Here is an 18,791-nt window from a genome sequence, read left to right as displayed (position 1 = left end):
GGTGAGGTCTGCATGGAACAATAGATGCTAGCGCTTTTGCTTGTGTTGAGCTTCAATTGATCTAAAACTATGGCCAACGCACGACTATTAATGGGGTTTTGAACGGAGCTGAAACGATGGCTAATGCACCACGGCTATTAGGGGTTTAAATCAAGTGTGAGCTGAAACAATTCTAATGGGTCACAGCCACTGCATGTCCTAAATGCATTAAGGCATGGTTTTATGTATATAGTTAGATTCTGGCATACAAAGCTCTTAAAGTTTGGGCATATATAAAGTCCCTTTCTTTTCCTATTAAAGTATTGTCTTCCCTTTCGTATCCTGTATAACATGTTATCTCATTCTCTCATTCTTCACAATCCCTTTTCTTTACTTTATTGACTGAAGTTGCTCTTTTGCCCTGCTTACTCTATACTCAACAATATCTCTTTCTACAGTTGTATGGCTTATCCTAGGCACAGCTGGTCTAGCCGCAGCTTATAGATATATCGATTGTATCAATGTTAATAGCAAGTCCTCTGTGGATTCCTGGTCAATAAATACCCCGGTCAACCAAATATCTCTGATCTTATTGTATGGTCAACTGCGGATACTCAGAATATTATGTCTAAGTCTTTGATTACAACTAACTGAATATTATCTGCTACTAGGATACTAAGTCTGGTACCTTTACTGGGAAGATTACTACTGGTAGTAAAATAATATTATACTGGAGTAGATAGTTTAAAGACTACTATAGTCTGGTAAATAATTATAGAAATTAGATAATAACTGAGAGAGAAGTATTTGAATTAAATTAGAATATTAATATAGTATAGATTATTAGCTACGTTATAGACTGTAATTGTCACAGATCCGATGATGACTCTGCATGATGACTGTATCGTATACCCTGCCCGTTGTGCATACACAGCTCGGAGGCCGAACGGCGACGACAGATCACATATCCGTTGACTTTTCAATAGCGTATAGTAGCTCCTTGTCAGTCTTATCTTATTAGGAGAATAAGGGGTTTCTTCTGGATATAAAGTTAGCCTAATATTAATAGAAGAAGGAGGCAAGAATCAGTCTTCTGTCTGCCTAATATCTACTGATTAGCTTTCTGCCTACGTACCCTTACCTAGTTGACAGGTCCTCTACCCTGAATAGTAGATATTTCTTTGACAGTAATAAGAGCTGTACTTCTATAAACAAGACTAAATTTAAATTCTTTAAAATTAAAGAGACTGGTCTTCTTAACAACAGTAAGCCCCCGGAAGATAGGCCAGTAATAAGCTTATAGCTGCTAATAATATCTGGAAAGTCAATATCTCCTCTAATATTGTAGTAGAAAATTATATCTTTTATTACAAGATTATTGTACTACATAACACAATATAAGATAATAGTTTATAAGTTTACCTCCAGTATATAAATCTGAAAATAATAGGGAATGGTACTGCTACACCCAAAGGTATTCCTACCGCCCATTTTTATATACCAACAGATTCCGGCATTCTGGTCGATATTCTCAACAGCCTTCACACGTATGTGATTCCAGGTCCAGCCCTCTACGGTGGTAGGGGTGTGGTACCTTCGAGTACCGCCATTATCCCCACTGGAGCGTCATTCACCGCGGTGTCTTCCACCCGAGCCTAGGCGGTCCCCGCTGCAGCGCCTCAGGGTTGTGGATCTGTCTCTGACCAGAGCTCTCCTCAAATCACATCATCATCCACGGCAACCGACGCCGCTTTGCCATCCCATCCGGGTCAATCTTTGGGTGAAATGCAGACTATTCAAGCTTATGGGGGCGTCCAATCCTGGACGAAAAGATCCTCTGGCCGGGGCAGGAAGCATGCTCGAGATCTCACCGCCTAAGAACATTGTGCGCGAGATACCTTTCGGACAATAATGTGTTGAAAATATACAAAAAGCATTAGTAGAGACCATGTTCTATTTCCTGAAGTTGGACAGCCCAATAGAGTCAAAGCTGAGTTCCATCGTAAAGTTTCCTAGAATGTATTAACCTAAGTAAGGCTGGTGGTAGTAGTCGGGTTAAATCAAGTATATAAAAGATGTTGCAAATCAATCTACTATGAGTTAGCAAAAGCACCCGTGAATTTGCGTCTAGGCCCCTCATCTGTCATGTAGTAATGTTGTCCATACCGCTGAAAAAAAAATTGGCGAGCAGGAAAATAGGATTGACTGTATTGTCTATGGTGTACGGGAGTGGTATATATTGTAGCATGCCTCGCTTGACTAAAGGAACCTCCTCGTGGTTGGTGCATCATGAAATCTGCAAAACCCATACAGCCGATGCCGTCGATGGTTTGACTAGAGTTCATCTCAGATGTGGGTCAGCCCTAAGTATCTCCATGGGTGTAAAATCACTCCCTGCTAAACGCCGATTCATGCGTAGGATATGATGGTACAGTGTTAGCGATACAGAGTGATATGACAGGAAACCCGTAGGGTCGCGAGAGATGATAGGGCTGTCTGAATTACCCGTGTTTCCTGGACAACTGACTAATCTATATCCAGTTGCCGTCCCGTTAGACACTAGGTGGAAGTATACTATAAGGAATAGGCTTCCCCGTTAGCTATCAGGCACCACATGACCATGTGTCCTACGAAAGATCCGTAAATCCGTGACAGGCGCCTCCTTAAAAACCAACGATTCCTATGGTCTTGTTGCCCCACGAACCAGCCGTCTAAAGAAGTAACTGCCAGAGAATCCAGACAAAGCCTCACAGATCTAATTTTAGAGGGCGGAGTGCTTGTCCGAAAGCTTAATGGAGAGGATGGGACCAAGCAGTGGATCAGATTCATAAACGGACTGATCCTTAGGGAATCCAAAATACGTCTAGCTTCTTCCTGCGCGATAAAAAGGTTTTACTCCAGTGGTACCGCGTTCCGTTTCAGATAATTTGACGTCGTTTTTCGACCTATCCAGTTTTAACATTACCTATCACTTCACAGGATTTCCGTATGCATTCATACTGAGCGAACCAATTGGGACGAATTGATTGGTTTGGTTGGTTGAAGAACTATCCAGGGAATCGCTGGTGAGAGCGATTTTGAGTGGTTGTGTGTTACGGCGCGGGTATTGCGAGTTGACCCGGTTTACCGTACAAAAACATATAACTAGTTAGTGGAGTGTGTAGTCGCCGAATCAGCCAGTCGTTGCTGGTAAAATACTACTATTTTGATCGACAATACCTTCTGTTCCATCTTCGGGATCAACTCTAACGCAAGTTGAATCTCCGTAGTACACTGAATCTTCTAGAGTGTGTGAGTCACCCATTCATGAACCTCTTCAGGAGCTAGAGCTGTACTACCTGTGACGATGCGATCCTGGCCGGCCTTATGTTGTGTTGAGTGGCCTAAGATGTGAAGGGCTGAACTCTTCTGCAAAAATCTGATACGGGATCTTGCCTGTTACATAACGTGGGAGATACAGATAAGGGAAAATATCAAGAAGACCACCGGTTAGATAGTTCTCCTCTTCGTTTTTCTCCCTAGACTTGATGCCTTCGTCAAATGTTACAGCATGATTTGATTCCTTTCTCTTGACCGTGACACTTGCAGGCATACCTAACGAAGCACAACTCCAATAATCTGGTGCGTTCTAATATTGACAGGATATTGCGATTTCAATTACAGTAGTGGAAGGACTGGCTCAGGAATACCTCCATAGTATCTCACAAGCATTCATATCACAGGAGTATTTCGCGAACTAAAGCTGCAACAAGATATTTCCTAGGTTCACGTCAATTTGTGAGCTTTCGGGTGCTTGATGTAGGACTGCCCTGACGAAAGCTTCTTGATCGACCGCCTTCACCAGTGCAAGGACCTGTTCCAAAAGGCTTACGCCGGCACAGGCCTTTACTTGCGTTATGTTGCCACGAAAACATCTGTCGCACGGCGGGGAACGATATCATCATGTAGATAAAACCATTCCAAAATCCTTGGAGGGGCAGGACAAAGGCGGAGAGGTAATTGAGAACGAAGCTTGGCTTCGTCGGCTCCGCCAAGGCGTATACCCGATTTATTGTCGACGGCACCTAGTCAGGGTTAGCGGCTACTGTCGCAATATCTGTCTCATCAACCTTGCGCGTACTGGGAAGACGAACCCACGTGATTACCAGAGCTATAAAGTATAACATGGCGTATTTTGAATACGCCCACGCTGCCTTATTTGTCTCGGTTGTGGATTTAGATTGGTCTCCCTGGATAGCTTCATTCTGTTTCATGGTCCTGGGACGAGCTTCGACGGCGACAACATAGGGGTTGAAGCTGGTCCTCGCTCCTGGAGACCTTCCAGGTTCTTCTGTGTTGCCCACCTTTAGTGGTGGCCCATGCTGGAAATCGGCAGTCTCTGTAGTCACCGTGATCTCGGTCATTTTGTGGCATTCGAACGATTCGTCCACCTGGTCTCCGCGGGTCGAAGGAAGAGCGGAGTGTTGGCCGGACCTGCCCGCGACACGCAATTGTCGTCGTTTCATGAAAATCTCGCGACCAGTAACAATATATATCGCGAATGTAAGAATGATAGTGAGCCACACAGGCCCGTAAAATACCGCCAAACGGAGTGCCTCCCAATCTGGGGTTATCCAGCACCACAGCTAGCATACCATGTCAGTCGTAAAACAGCAACTAGCAAGCCCCCATACTCACAACAGCTGAACCATAAATCTTCCCTCTCGCCTCTGATTTGATAAATAGAAATACCACCGCAGGTAAAAAGGGAATACCATAACAGAAGATAAAATATCTCCATTCTAGCCGCTTCAACTGGGAGGCATCGTATTTATGGAACATTGTCAAATACACATTGCACGCCATCGCGAATGTCCAAAAAGCATCAGCCGGCATGAACCTGAATAATAACCATCAGCAATGCAGTCATATATTGCCAAGAGGGACAACGGACCATTGCAAAAGCAGTCCTTGGAATTGACATAGTGGGCTTCCTACGCCTTGTGATATTCCAGATGTGGACACTAAGGTAGCTACATTAGAAATAATATTACCCCACGACGCATAAAATGCAAGCCGGTTGATCGGTTTGTGGAAAGAAGGGAAACAAAAAAAAGTCACAATAATAAATGTAGTCCCCAGAAGAGAAAGAACTGAGCAGGTACGCTCAGTGGCTTGAATAGCAAGAAGCTGGGTATCACTCAGGGCCATGGTGATATTTAGTGATGTTGGGTGGTATTTCTTATCCGTCAGGCATTCATATTCACATTCGGGAATTCTGATCTCCTTTAAAAAGGAAAAGAACAGGGGGAAGGGTTCCCGGATTATTTACTAGGCTATGGTTGTAGCCTTAGGGCCGGCAGAAAAGATGTACATCGAGATGGAATTAAGGTTACAAGTTGAAGTATGCGCGAGCCTGATGTGCATCTGCAAGTGATTAAGTTTCTGTGCACGGAGTACTAGAGGGAAAATCCATATCTTAGGGTTTCATGGAACACAAACAGTATGGATACTAATACGAATAGCTAATAACTACAGAAGGTTCACTAGGCGAAACCTACCGCCGAAATTACGTACGTGGAGGCGAAAACTAACACCCAACAGATTACCCCTGAAACTTTGGAGTCACGGGAGAATTACGTCTTATTCTACCTCTCCAGTTCGGTGGGTGACAATTCTGCGTTCCTCCTTGTATATCCAGCAGGAACTGAGTAAATATCAGTTGTGCTGAGAGCATGAACTTTGATTGTGTAACTCGGAATTCTTGAAGGTCTGGACGGTGAAAGTTTACTGTGGAATCGATTGTGCAAATCTTTCAGGGGAAGTGCTGGGGTGAGTGATTTGTCGTGTTCTGGTTGCCGAAGGCTTTGGTGATGTTGGTACGGATGGTGGGTATGGCTGTTGAGGAAGAAGGCGTGTGTTGATTGATGGTGGCTCGGATGATTCAGTGGTGGTTCCGTCGGTGGGTGGTCGGTAGCATAAAGGGATTTTCAATATAAGAAAATAAAGCAATTCGAATTATTACTACTAAATATCTGTAAATCAATAAAATAAAGTGAATTGTCTGATTTCTCTACCACTCCTATATTTGAAGCTGTAGATTTATTTTCTAGATAGGGCGCTGGTGGTGGATAACTGTATATTTCTAAATACATCTTATTCGCCGCTTTCATATTCGTTTAATTATCTTTGGCCTTTCTGTCTGTGTTAGACTGATTTGTATTCTTTATATCTAGTATACAGAGCCTAAAGATATATAAGAATACTTATATATTTAGATCAGTTTTTTGTAATCAATTATATATTATTACTACAGAGTATTTTTAAGTATAAAGGTCTGTCTAAATTTGTTTGTACTCTTCTAACTATTGAGTATATATACTTAATAGGTCTGGCCTTTTAGACTCGAGTCTAGTATCGACAGTAGTCTTGTGTCGACTGCACCCCTGTGAAAATAACAGTCTAGTATCGACGAGAGTTCTGTAAGAACTCTTGTCCTGCCAAGACTATAACCTATTGACAATAGAAATCAAAGGACAACTTCAGGTTAGTAATCCTTGACACATGGTCCGCTAACTGGTCTCAGACTTGATAACAAAGCCTCGGGCGTAACAGCTATGAAATAACCTAGTACTAATTTTAGTCTAGGATTCTAATCTGTATTAATTTTATATAATTCTATCCGGTAGAAGTAGTTACAGTCTTTGAGTGTATTATAAGGGTACCTATATCGCCAGGCGGAAAATCCTAAACAATTTACTATGGGCGGGCGGCCCTACTTTTAGGATACCAACCTTGGGATCAATACTACCTCTGGATTAGACCAGCAGAGCCGGCCCGCTGCCCATCCGAGCCCTGCCGCAACTCGGTCGAATAGGCTAACAGATGCGTGAATGAATTCTACTACTACTACTACTACTACTACTACTACTACTACTACTACTACTACTACCACCACCACTACTAATGCGCACCTCTGGTTCACTCACACCGAAGATATGCTGGAAGGCACGAACATGTTCTACCGCCCCGGAGGAAGACCAGCAATTAGTGCAATATATCTAACTTTGAACGGCTGCCACGTCCTCACAAATGCTCTAATTGGGGCATAAATGGTATTTTAATAATTTTCAGGATTGTTTCTTTTGGATGGTAAATTTTTCATTCCATTTAGCGAACTCTCTACGGGTAGGATTTGCCTTATAGAACCGTTTTTAATGTAGTGCGCTGCGTTGTTACGAGTACAAAGAAGAAGAGCGGAGCTTACTGTGGTTTTAAAATCGCTTCTAGGTTGGTGATCCTGAAATAAGTCATAAGGCGTGCCATTTGAGCTTTTCTGATTGGTTGAGTCCGATCAGGCGTCCAATGCTCATTTGTGCGAGCGAAAGACGTCATCCCGGAAATCATCATTCGCTATCTTCATAAACTTCACGACTTTCCATTTACTCCTGCTTCAGTGTGCATTAACTTGTGGGATTAAAACCAAACACCGGGAAGTATGAAAATCCTCATTGTGGGAGCAGGTCTTGGCGGCCTCGCGGCTGCGTACTGCTTTGCCAAGGATGGCCACCATGTTCAGGGAAGTAGACGACCCCTGGAATTTGATTTTATCTAAGAATAAACCTATACAGGTCTTTGAGAAGCGGGGAAATCTGTCGCCGAAGGGAAGTGGATTGATGATTCGCCCTGGCGCGTCTCGCATTCTTCAATCCTGGGGTCTTGGAGACGCCATTGAACAAGTTGCGGACACATGTCTCCCGTTCTCCATCCGAGACCTGAAGACCGGGAAGGATAAGATACGTACATTACCAACATCTCTCACCAAGTATCCAGATTGGGGCATCCATCGACCCATTCTACAGGATATTTTCTACCAACATGCTATGAAAGTTGGGGCCGAGATTACCTTCAACAGTGTCGTGGAAGACTTCTCAGATGAACCAAACGAAAGTCCAAGCTTACAATTTCGAGGCGGGAAAACAATAGCTGGCGATTTCATCCTCATTGCCGATGGGATTCGATCACGCTTGCGTGCTAAAGTTTTGTTTGACATATCCGCGGGCTGGCTAGTGGATCCGCAAGTCAACGACTCGGTATTCTATGGCGTAACAGTGCCACAGAAAGAACTACAATCAGATAGTGACGCCGTTGTCTTGCTACAGCAAGTCGAGCCATGTGTTTGGGCAGGTGATGAACGTTTTGTTGTTGGTCGAAAGCCCAGAAAAAGTGAGTTCTGGAGCGGATTGTTCGGCCTCAAACATGATGATGGCCAAGCCAGTATGTGGAACGAGGTATGTTTTTAGACCCATGCAATCAACCCGTTCTGATAAGCTGAAAACCGCCAAGGATGGGGATATCGTCTTTGTGAGGAAGCGTTTTGAGGGAATCTGCCCTTCACTTTCTGCGGTTCTCAAGTTGGCGACCAAGTGCGACAGATGGAAAATTGCCCAAATGCCAAATCTTCCTCGTTGGACGAGTAGGACTGGCAGAACCATCTTATTGGGTGACTCAGCCCATGCAATGGAGCCTAATGCAGCACAGGTTAGGCTCACGTCGAGGCTTTCGGGATTATTTGGACATATCCACAGCAAGAGTCTTACGCTAATTTTCTCTCGACAGGGGTTATCACAGATTATCGAGGATATTAGGGTATTGCAAATATTGCTTCTGTCACTTCCTGGCTTGGATGTCTCAGTGATAAGTAGATTCTGGGAAGATATCCGAAAGCCTCGAGTTGAACGCATCAAGTCCTATGCTGCTTGGAACACGCGAAGGTTTCTCGGGCACAAAGATCGTGCGGCCTCGCATCAGAAATATGCTGATGCCGATTGGGAGTCCATCAAAGATATTGAACCAGATTCTGCTGCGGATTTTACAAGTCCTGCATTTTTTAAGTGGGCTCACGACTATGATGCCGTTGAACAAGTGAGTTTGTGTCCCCTAGGCTCGAGTGCATTCCATGCCCGTAAAAAGGGGAAGAGAATATAAAGACGGTTAGCTATACGAAATCGCTAACAAGGAAACAGACCAGAAAATACTTACAGAAAATCAACAAAGCAAGCTCGAGACTGTAATGAGTTCCGGTGATATATGCTATTTGACAATGGATATAAAAACACAAAGCTTCATGGAACAGTACAGTTGACTTCCTGCTGCCGTTTTCGCCAGAGACAACAATGGTAACATGACTTGGGATTGAGAGCGTATGGCAAAAGAGGCCGATACTCTTGCCACGAGCGGTGATGCTAGATGTAACTTCCAGCTCCTCTGCATAGAACAGCCAAGTATCTGTGGAGAAATTGACTTTCTCGTCGATGATGTATTTCTCCGTGCTCAGGATAATCGTAGCCTTTTTGTTACTATGGTAGGCATAGTTATTGTTTGACAGAATGGAAGGCATAGTAAATGGGATTATAAGGGAAGAAGAGGAAACAGAAAGGGAAAAAAGGAGGAAAGGAGACTATTTTGAGGAACGGTTCGAGGCCTTTGAATGCCTTGAACAGTTGATATAGGCCTAATGTAGCGGCGGAGGACTCAGCTGTTTGCCTTGGGCGACGACTACCGCGCAGCCAACCAGGCGCCCTTACACCTAAGCTAAAAGGCAAGCGAGGCGAGCTGGAGAGTTGTTTCACATTCAAAAGGAAAAACGCAAAATACAAAAAAACCCATCGGTATCCATGTATGGGATAACGTAATTGTACATCCACTAAAGTTCGTATCAGGTGCCGGCGCCTGGGTCTTGCAAAGCTCTCCACTTAGTGGTTGACTTTTTTCAAGTTGCTGTGAGCGCCTTTGTTTGACACATTGAATAGGGTTGCGTAATGGTTTGCAGAGTGGTGAGAAAGACTCATGAAATCTCCTATCTATGGCTTCTGCAGGAAGCCTGCGCTGTATCACTATGCTGTCAATGCCCCCACCATGTAATTGACTTATGCTGTATAGAGGCAAATGTACCTGTATCTTGACCTTTTCACTACTTCTTCCTTGTGCTCTTTATTTTGTCCGTAGTCTAAACTACGATAGTTGTGCGAATGAATACGTCATTCTCGACAATGGCGTAAGATGAGGCTGCTTCTGTCTGAACCTGGACATTTATATCAGAAGCGGCTGTGCAAAACACTTCTACCAAGTGTATACTGGATACAGTGTCAAGAACGGTACCTCTGGAGAGAGAACGATATGATTTGCCGGTGTAGTGAGTTTGATTGTATGGAGTCAGAGTGGAGTGCAGAATGTATATCCGAATGTCCATGTATGTGGAGAGAGTGCCACGCAGCGATGAAATCATGAAGAGTCATCCTAGCTTCCTACGTTCGAGCCAGAATGAAGTGTCACATTATTATGTCTCAGTCATCCACAACCTCTCTGGGTATCTCGAGGTTTCATGGTAATAAAGTAGATCTCAGAAACATAAGGCGTCTCATATGTCATATATATTTATCTGCTACATCCCACCACCGGAATGGGCTAGCATGGGACTCAGCAATTCGAGATCTATGGATGAACTTCACTAGCCTGTATTAGATGAGGACCTGCTCGTCAAAGCTCTCATTCACCCATATATGTCATATTGTTATATCGAGACACATTGGACCACAAGAAGACTATGAGCAAGCCTCATACATACAGAATGAACAAGTCCTGCGTTCAGAAACAGAACGTTGCGTCAATGACAACTAAAAGCTCTGTGTACTGTGACACGGCCATATCCGCTATCGAATAGCTCACTCCTCATACTTCGAACATTCATCCCACGCAGCAAACAGAGGTCCCATCAGGCGACTATGTGTCTCATGCCCTTTCGCATACTCCTCTTTGCCCTCGCCCTTCCCATCATACCCAAAGCTCAAACCAAAATCACCAAGAAGATTATCGTACGTCGTCCCGGGTTTATCCCTGCAAAACCCATACATAACCTTCTTCCCCCTTTCCATAAAATCACCGCGGGGAAACGCCTTCACTATCGCCTTGTATTCATCGACTGTAAAATAGTCGCCTGGCAAGAGTGGCCCCACAAAGTCGGTCAAGCTACCCGAGTTCATGAGATGAACCTCGGACTGTTTGTGAATAGCGATAGACTGGGTGGTGTGCAGGGCAATTGAATCCCAGACCAGCTGAATTCGGTGCTTATCCCACTTCGTAGCCTCATCATGGTCCTGGAGGAAATAGCGGGCGGCGTTTGCACCGTCAATTTCAAACCGTTTATCCTTCGAGTACAAACCGGGTGTCTGGGACCATCCGGCCTCGTGAAGGATACAACCCAGCAAAACACTTTCCATGTCGAGAGTTAATCCGGCGAATGCGGGGGTGCTTTTTGCCGATGATCACGGCAAAGTAGGCGCAGCGGACGCAGTGGTTCACAGCATCATCGAACGTTTCCTTTCGCAGGAACTCGACTGAATCTTCCAGAACGGGAGTGCTGGGGAAGACGAGATCGATCTCGGGGAGGTCACGTAAGAATCTCTGGGACATATTGATGACAAGGTGTAGTCAATGCTCTTGTTTCTTGCTGTTGGCGCTGGTATATCAGTTTAGATGTGAAGATGAATCCTTATTGTAGATGTTATGTTTGGTGTTTATATAGTCCTGGGTCCGATGCAATTCCAGCCCATTTTGCGTATGGCTTCATACAACGAATCAATGGATTGTGGCGTTTAGTCATCTTGGCCAGACATCAAGAATCGTGAGATATTGGGCAGATCATTCCTGTTTCAGATGGTATAACCTGCAAGGGAGTTTGTGAATCGATCCCTATACAACACTTCCCCACCTTTAGGTCTTCAAGGGCCCTGTTCGAGATTCAAGCCTCTCGCGGTGCAACTATCGCAAGAGTAGCCGTCTGGGACTCGGTTCTCGGGGTCGGTTCTCGGGCATAATGAAACGAATTGCCGCCGAAGTGGACCAGGTTGGGCCTAAATCGAATACGCCATCTACGATTCTCTGACTGAGCAACATATGGACCAAGACTCGCAAAGATTCTGGTACTGAGAACATGTCTACAATCCTTGCCTTGTACATTATCCGGTACTACCTGAAAGTCAGCACGCAACACCCTTTACAAATCTCCTAGTGCGGTTTTTTTTTTTTTTTTTTGTAGCTCTCTTAGTAATACTAGAACGTGTATCATAGTCCTTTTTTTTTTTTTTTTTTTTTGCGGGATTTGCGGCTCGATAAGGAAATGGAGACAGTGCGCGCAGAAGGAAAATCCTCCGCTTATAATCAAATTGGCATCTTCTTACGAAGCAGAAGGCGACCTCGTCATAGCGCCCAGATGGACTTCCTGGAAAGACATGTTTTAACTGAACAAACGAATCCCATCACCTTTGAATTAGAAATCAATCGGCGAGTGGCTGATTAGTGAAAGCAGAAATATTATGAATACTTTGGAAATATACCTAAATCATTATCTGGTTCGACAGAGGTACTAGAGTACTTGTCTTAATCAAACAAGATATTGATGCTATCGATGCAGGACAGATTCTGGAACAACAAGAAATGATCCCATATCCACGACGTAACTGTCTAACTTGGTTTCTTTTTCGTCCGTATTTTATTGTGAATCTGGCTCTTCTTATCTTGTCACTTACTTCCAATCAGAAACGATGGTGCCATTAATCGAGAAAGTTGCTCTCGCTGATGTATGATGAAGCCCTGGCCCAACACCTTCCTTTGTCCCGATTCATTGATTGCCTTTGCGGTGACGGCCAGCACCCTCGATAGCCCTTCGTCGAAGTCACTAATGGGTTATGTCGCGACGATGCGAAACCAGCCGGGGTCTTCGGTCCAATATCACTAATTTTAATTTTTAACAGAAATCTAGAGACGATTCCTAAAGTTATGTGAGAACCATTTTCTGGCTACTAGATGGATGCCCTTTTAAATTCAGTATAGATTTTACCGGTTGGACTTAGTGACGATTGGTGTTTGTGCCATATATTTGCCCTGTAGACGAATCCGCGCCGCCTCTCCCCCGATGTTGCGGTTCCATTTCTCTATGGATTATGCTCGTGCTTCTCGACAGCGCTCTCCGAGACCAACAACTGGGGTGGCGGCATTATGTCACAGATTTCAGTGCTTAATCATCTCCAGCAGATAATCAAGCTGGAATACCACTTCCCGCCCTTGGGCCTCCAGCTCCAGATACCCAGGCGCACTCTGCTCGATGATCTGGGCCCACACGTCCCGATTACCACGGGAACAGTAGGCCGAATGGAGAAACTGGTTGCTCTGTCGGGTGGGCTCAAAGAACTCGAGGATCGGAACGCCCATATCCAAGCTACCGTTTGTTATCAGAGAAAAGTTGTGACCCTACACAGACCAAGAACGTTACGGGGAAAACATACGGTTTATTATACTGTGGCGGTCCCCCGATGGATGAGTCCACAAATCAGACACTAACCGACCCATCTGCATGAAACCCATAACTTGGCCTATATTCCACGGCCGGCGGGAGGCAGAAGCACGGACACTTCCATTGGAGCGAAAGGTTACAATAGTGATCCGCCCGGTGGCCAGACCGGGTGGATCGACCACGAACCACGCGTGGCCCGGCACGTCGAACACCGCCGTGCCATGCCGGGTCATGACAAGCCCGTTGAAATCTACGGCGGCGAGGTACAGCGCGGGTAGAATCTCAGGGTGATAGTCGTAGAAGAAGAAGCCAGGAACTCCGGGATATGGTAGCGAAGGGCCTTGCCTGCCTCTAACCCTTCGAAGGGGTGCACCCCGAGCCATTCATCTTGGTAAATATAGAGGAGGATCAAGAGTTTCACCAGGTGCACATAGTTGCGAGGATGGGTGTGCCTATCGACTGGTGGTAGGCATAGGAAGCGTTTGTCTGGCCTTGGCGGTGAAGAAACTATAGGTAGCTGGATAAGCGAGAGCTGATGCGCAGGCCGGCCACTCTTTCGCCTCTTCCGCGAGCTCTTCCCGAGATAAGTCTGTCGCATGCAGGCGGTCCTCAGGATTGCCGGGCCAAAAGGCTGGTGAGATTGATCGTGACATTATCTTTTTTTTCTTCATTAAATCCCTGTTGTCTCGTTGCTATGGCGGGGTGGGAATCGATTGCAAGAGTTTATAAGGGGAGAGGAATCTGTCTATGGGAGAGAGATCCTTGGGGCAGACCCCTGAGAGGGACTATTGGTGGCTGCTCTCATCTAACGTGATCGGGAAAGGCTGTACTATCGGAGATTACAAGGGTTCTTTTTAAGGTGGGTCCTCACCTACTTTTATGTACTCGCTTGTCCTCCAGTGCATTGAAGTACTACCAGTACGTCGGTCCGCTGGCCCTAAATGTCCTCAATTACATCCGCCATAGGAACTATCGCAGATGGCCGATGGGCAGTAATCATCGGTGGCTCCACTGTCATCTCGGTTAGTCTATCCTCTTCCTCAGATGCCTCCACGGTCAAGTAATTATCAGGGCCTATAGATACTACAACAGGATCCAAACTGCGAGCCGAAGCACGTATATCCGCTATTGTCGGCACGTAATTCTCTATACTCAGATGTAGCGATAAATGTTACAATAGTACAATAGTATGCTTCGCCTCACGGAGTAGATTTTGTCTACACCAAGTGAAATTGATATCACTATGGCGAAATATGATATGACAAAAGAAGATGAAGCGACATTAGTTGTACGTAGAAACATGGGACCTTCATATACTCCTCCGGAAGAACCGGACAAGACGATAAGTAACTTCTCTGATGTTGAATTGACCGAGCGGGGTGAAAAACTGTGAGATGCGCTATACGTAATTTGCGCATTGCTTCATCTAAGCCATAAGAAGGGAAGGCTTTCGACTGTACCAGTCATAGGGACAATATGGTTACCGTCTGGATTAATACCTAATGGAAGGCGGCTCCAGACTTCGCTCCTGGACAGAGGCAAAGTGCTTCTTAAAAGCTTTTCAGAAGCTCTGTCGTTCTCAGATATTTCAGGCTTGACGAAACAGATTTGAAACTGCTGTGATAGGAAACAGAGTAAATGGTCACCTACATTGAACAGTGCCTATGAGAAATGTTTTGAGGTAAACCTCGGTCTGGCTTGCGGGGAAGGCCGGTTGGAGCCTCCAGTTGTTCTTGTTTACCAACCCTGGGTAAAGGATATACAAGATCAAGGACATTATCGTAAAAGGTATCAAGACATTCACGGGGGAAAATATTGTTTAGGTATTTTCAGGACATTGCATAAGCCTTGGCCGTTACTAGTATACTGACTCGAAAGCTTAAAGAGTATACTCTAGACCACAGTTAAGTTGTATGTCAAGATCAGTAGTATATATAGATGATCCCACCGATCCCAGTTGTCCAACCGACAATCATATCCAGGCCCATAGATCTGAGAAAGGTAGGATCAAGCCTGTTATATATCTGCCCTATTCCAACTGAATCGGAACGAGGTACAAGACTAATGTAAGAGGGCCTTCCATACATGGTACTGCGTAGACCGTAGCCCGAGCCTTTAGCAGTAGTTACAGAAACGCGTCCTAGTCTCATTTTGGCGATGCTTTCCATTGACAGGATAGACAAATCGAACGTTGGGTAGTTCCGTGACGAGAAATTATCCCCAGTGTAACCCCAGTACTACACTTACTGTACTTGTCTGCTACTCATCTTTGCGCACTCTGGACAAGCAACCTAAAGTTCAAGATGCAGGAACTAGATACTGCAGCCTTTGATTGCCTACCCCGTAAGGAGAATATGTCTGGTGGAGCTCTTGAGAGAAGCTGGAAACCCCAGTGCCGATGTAGGATGTGACCTTGCCTGGGGCTTCTGCCATTTTGACGGGCGCCTATCCGCCCGGCATGCATTGCGAGACGAACCACCCCATCATTTCGACCTTGTCTCACACCCCTTTCACGGATTTCCCGTCTTGGGCCCTTTTGTATTCTTTAGCTGACTAGCTCGGTGTTCAATCCAAAGCATGTGTTCCATGTGACCTCCCGAGGCGACTATGCCGATGCTTAGATCATGCAGAATGATGTTTGGGAGAACCTGTTCACGTTTTGCGATTTGATGCCACGCTCCTTCACTGGTCCTCTAACGAACTTATAATCTAAGTGCACGACGACCATCCTAAGAGACATGAGCCGAGCACAAACCCTAAATGGAACTGCGTCTGGCATCAGTGCCCAGCTCATGACTAGTTGACTTGCTATCAAGTAAGGACCGGGGAGAAGCATTGGACCAGGACTTGAACTTTGCGATGTGTCTCTCCGCAGACATCTCAACCTCGATCCCCTGATTCTGCAGATCATTCATGCACTGTTGCGCTTGTTCTTCTATGTCCTGGATGTGCTTCTGTGCTTCTTCTTTCATTTCCTTCATACATTCATTGGCTATCGTGCGTATCTCGGAGTTACCATCGTCGACCTGCTCGCGAAATTCGGCTTCGTTCATTTTGCATTCATCGAAGAACTGATCACGAGACTTGCTCACAGCACTATCGACAATCTCATCGACAATAGGTGATATGTGGCGCTTAATTATCTGATCGATATATCGTTCCAGGTGGCGGTGTTTGATCAGCTCGCCCTTGGCAAAGCTGACTTTGGCCGACTCAGATGGCAGGTCACTGTCTACATCATTTGGTATGGCTAGCAGATGGGCGTGTCGGGATCCAACTAATACTTTGCGAACCTGGTCATCTGACAAACTACTGAACTCATGTACAAGACGCGCAAGTCTGTTACGCTCTGTGTGGCCAGGAGAGAAGGCATGCGTGAAGTACGTTTGGGGGATTGATGGGGACAGGCGGAGAGTACTTGGCGTATCGGGCTCGGTGGGAGAGCCGATCGATTGAGGGGATGAAAGGAGTGTTCTCTTTCGTGTTTTATTGTCCAGTGGCATTGAATCTAGGTATTACGAATGAGCTATTGAATGCCAGAGTACATAAGACGGTAACAAGATGAGACGATACCTCTACGCCGTTTTCTAACCATCTGCTCGGACACGGGCTCCTCACAATATGGGGGTAGACCCCCCTGCTTCACCTGTTCGGACACGGGTTCCTGGCAATATGGGGGTGGATCGGGCGATAAACAGAAGACATGCCAATCTCTCAGGACCATGCGATGGCGGGCGTGGTCAAAAGGCTCTGCCTCAAGACTTCTTTCTCGCAGGGCCCGGGAGAAACGTTCGAGCTTAGTAAGTTCGTTATTCACACATTGTTGTCTGGCAAAGTGTATACGGAGAGATTCGGATCGGCAGATCTTTGCAAATGAGTGGAAATTTAAGTCTCCTGGTGTGGCTGGGCTTAGAGACTCCGTCTCAGATGGACAAAAAACAATGCCGATCGTACTCAGTGCCAAATTCAGTGTTGAGACGGCCGAAACATTGGTGACAGGCACCGGGATCGTGGGAATCAAACCAGGTGAACAGAGGCCGTCGTTGCTACTCTTGTGTAATGTACATTTTTCGACTCTTCCTGGGGGAATATTCAACCTCACCTGTGATCTGATGCGTGGGTTAGCGAGATCTGCCGTAATCGAAAGGGTGATGGATCCCCGGTCGGCAGTTTCATCGTGGAAAATACGAAGGCTAGCCCGACAAGACACATCGAAATCGGGTGTATAAACAATAACTGCCTTTTTCAATACCCAGGGCCGGTTTTGCGATCTAGTGGTCATTGTACTCTTGCAAGCATTCGTTGGGTTAAAAAGCAGAACCCTCGATGAATCGAGTAACCCTCCCACCCGGGCTTTGGAGCAAAGTTGAGCAGCCCTGACTCGGGTAATATGTCGGATCCAGAATGATAATAACAAGAAGATGAGAGTAAAGTGGGTACAAGCTCTTGCGGCCTGGTCACGAGCACGTGCCCAATCCGAAGTCAACGAGTGAAATCGGAGAGTCCTATGAAAACACAGGAATGGCAGGGCCGGCGGCGAGAACGGCAAAGAGCAAATACTTCCTTTACGGGGTGATGGTGACGGTGATGATGATGTCGCAGGGAGGACGAAGAAGGAAGAAATGGCCAGCGCGAATGGAAGGAGGACGCGGCTGGGGGTTTGTCGCGTTTGGCAGGTGGACCACGTGATGGGGGCATATCGGGCGGGATCCGGATTTACGTATGTCCGTTCCATCCACACCCCATCAAAACACCATCCATCATTCAGAGCTGCACGGAGTGCATCCCATCTCCTGTCCGGTCGGCTGCATCTGCAAGGCCCACGATGTTGAAACTAGGGAGTATTGACAGTCGAGTTAGAAAATAAACGCTTACTAGTATCTTTTTTGGCGGAAGTGGCCGTAATAGCGCTGTTGCTCCGCGAGAACGTAATCAAAACAACTTGGTCTGACTGTGTCGTGTAAGTCAAGATCCTGCTTATAAAAACTCTACATAGATCTATTTCATGGTCATTCTAAAGACATTCTACCTCTCATTTCTTTTCTTCTTACGATACATAAGAGAACAGAGGATGTGTAGCATGCATGTCCATGTTGTGGGGGGCGGATTCATAATTCGAGACTGCCAGTATACCGTACTTGATCACCTGACGCACGTCCCCACCTGCTGCACGGATTTCTATATACACCGACTTTTTGGCTTCAACTTCAAACCATCACAACTCCGTCAATATAGGTTCAATTAATGAGGCGCTTGCTTTTTTAAAATCCCTAGATCCAGGAGAATTATTTAAATATACAGGAGTAGTCAAAAGATTCAGTATTGATTGTATAACACTCTCAAGATATCACCGGGATGTTATACATTCAAAAGAGAATTAATATAAAAACCAGCGATTACTCAACAGCCAGCAAGCCAAAACTCTTATAAATTATATTAATAAACTCTCTGAGAGAGGCCTATATCCTATCTCTGAGATACT

At 45.5% G+C, this 18,791-nt stretch overlaps 5 protein-coding genes across 5 annotated transcripts; 1 reads left to right on the top strand and 4 right to left on the bottom strand.

Moving 5' to 3' along the window:
- Window positions 1-3,554: 3,554 nt before the first annotated feature.
- BDV27DRAFT_169784 (uncharacterized protein) lies at window positions 3,555-5,169 on the bottom strand (the record flags this gene model as incomplete). Its single annotated transcript, XM_032075124.1, has 4 exons — window positions 3,555-4,043; window positions 4,113-4,604; window positions 4,657-4,858; window positions 4,913-5,169. 4 exons carry the CDS (start codon window positions 5,167-5,169, stop codon window positions 3,750-3,752), a joined length of 1,245 nt encoding a protein of 414 aa, XP_031921155.1. The 3' UTR covers window positions 3,555-3,749.
- Window positions 5,170-7,408: 2,239 nt separating this feature from the next.
- BDV27DRAFT_138272 (FAD-dependent oxidoreductase) lies at window positions 7,409-9,243 on the top strand. Its single transcript, XM_032069190.1, has 5 exons — window positions 7,409-7,537; window positions 7,590-8,249; window positions 8,305-8,499; window positions 8,578-8,883; window positions 8,985-9,243. The coding sequence occupies exons 1-5, from the start codon at window positions 7,457-7,459 to the stop codon at window positions 9,030-9,032; spliced, it is 1,290 nt and encodes a 429-aa protein (XP_031921154.1). The 5' UTR covers window positions 7,409-7,456; the 3' UTR covers window positions 9,033-9,243.
- A 1,439-nt stretch (window positions 9,244-10,682) lies between these two features.
- BDV27DRAFT_163923 (uncharacterized protein) lies at window positions 10,683-11,430 on the bottom strand (the record flags this gene model as incomplete). The annotated part of the gene is made up of 2 exons (XM_032073616.1): window positions 10,683-11,114; window positions 11,176-11,430. The coding sequence occupies 2 exons, from the start codon at window positions 11,428-11,430 to the stop codon at window positions 10,683-10,685; spliced, it is 687 nt and encodes a 228-aa protein (XP_031921153.1).
- Window positions 11,431-13,026: 1,596 nt separating this feature from the next.
- BDV27DRAFT_163922 (uncharacterized protein) lies at window positions 13,027-13,692 on the bottom strand (the record flags this gene model as incomplete). The annotated part of the gene is made up of 2 exons (XM_032073615.1): window positions 13,027-13,234; window positions 13,289-13,692. 2 exons carry the CDS (start codon window positions 13,690-13,692, stop codon window positions 13,027-13,029), a joined length of 612 nt encoding a protein of 203 aa, XP_031921152.1.
- Window positions 13,693-16,065: 2,373 nt separating this feature from the next.
- On the bottom strand, window positions 16,066-17,591 carry BDV27DRAFT_150768 (uncharacterized protein; the record flags this gene model as incomplete). The annotated part of the gene is made up of 2 exons (XM_032071276.1): window positions 16,066-16,817; window positions 16,883-17,591. The coding sequence occupies 2 exons, from the start codon at window positions 17,589-17,591 to the stop codon at window positions 16,066-16,068; spliced, it is 1,461 nt and encodes a 486-aa protein (XP_031921151.1).
- Between the last annotated feature and the right edge of the window lie 1,200 nt (window positions 17,592-18,791).

Source organism: Aspergillus caelatus (assembly GCF_009193585.1).
Source record: "Aspergillus caelatus strain CBS 763.97 unplaced genomic scaffold BDV27scaffold_369, whole genome shotgun sequence".
NCBI classification, from domain to species: domain Eukaryota; kingdom Fungi; phylum Ascomycota; class Eurotiomycetes; order Eurotiales; family Aspergillaceae; genus Aspergillus; species Aspergillus caelatus.
This window is presented reverse-complemented; position numbering and strand designations above follow the sequence as displayed.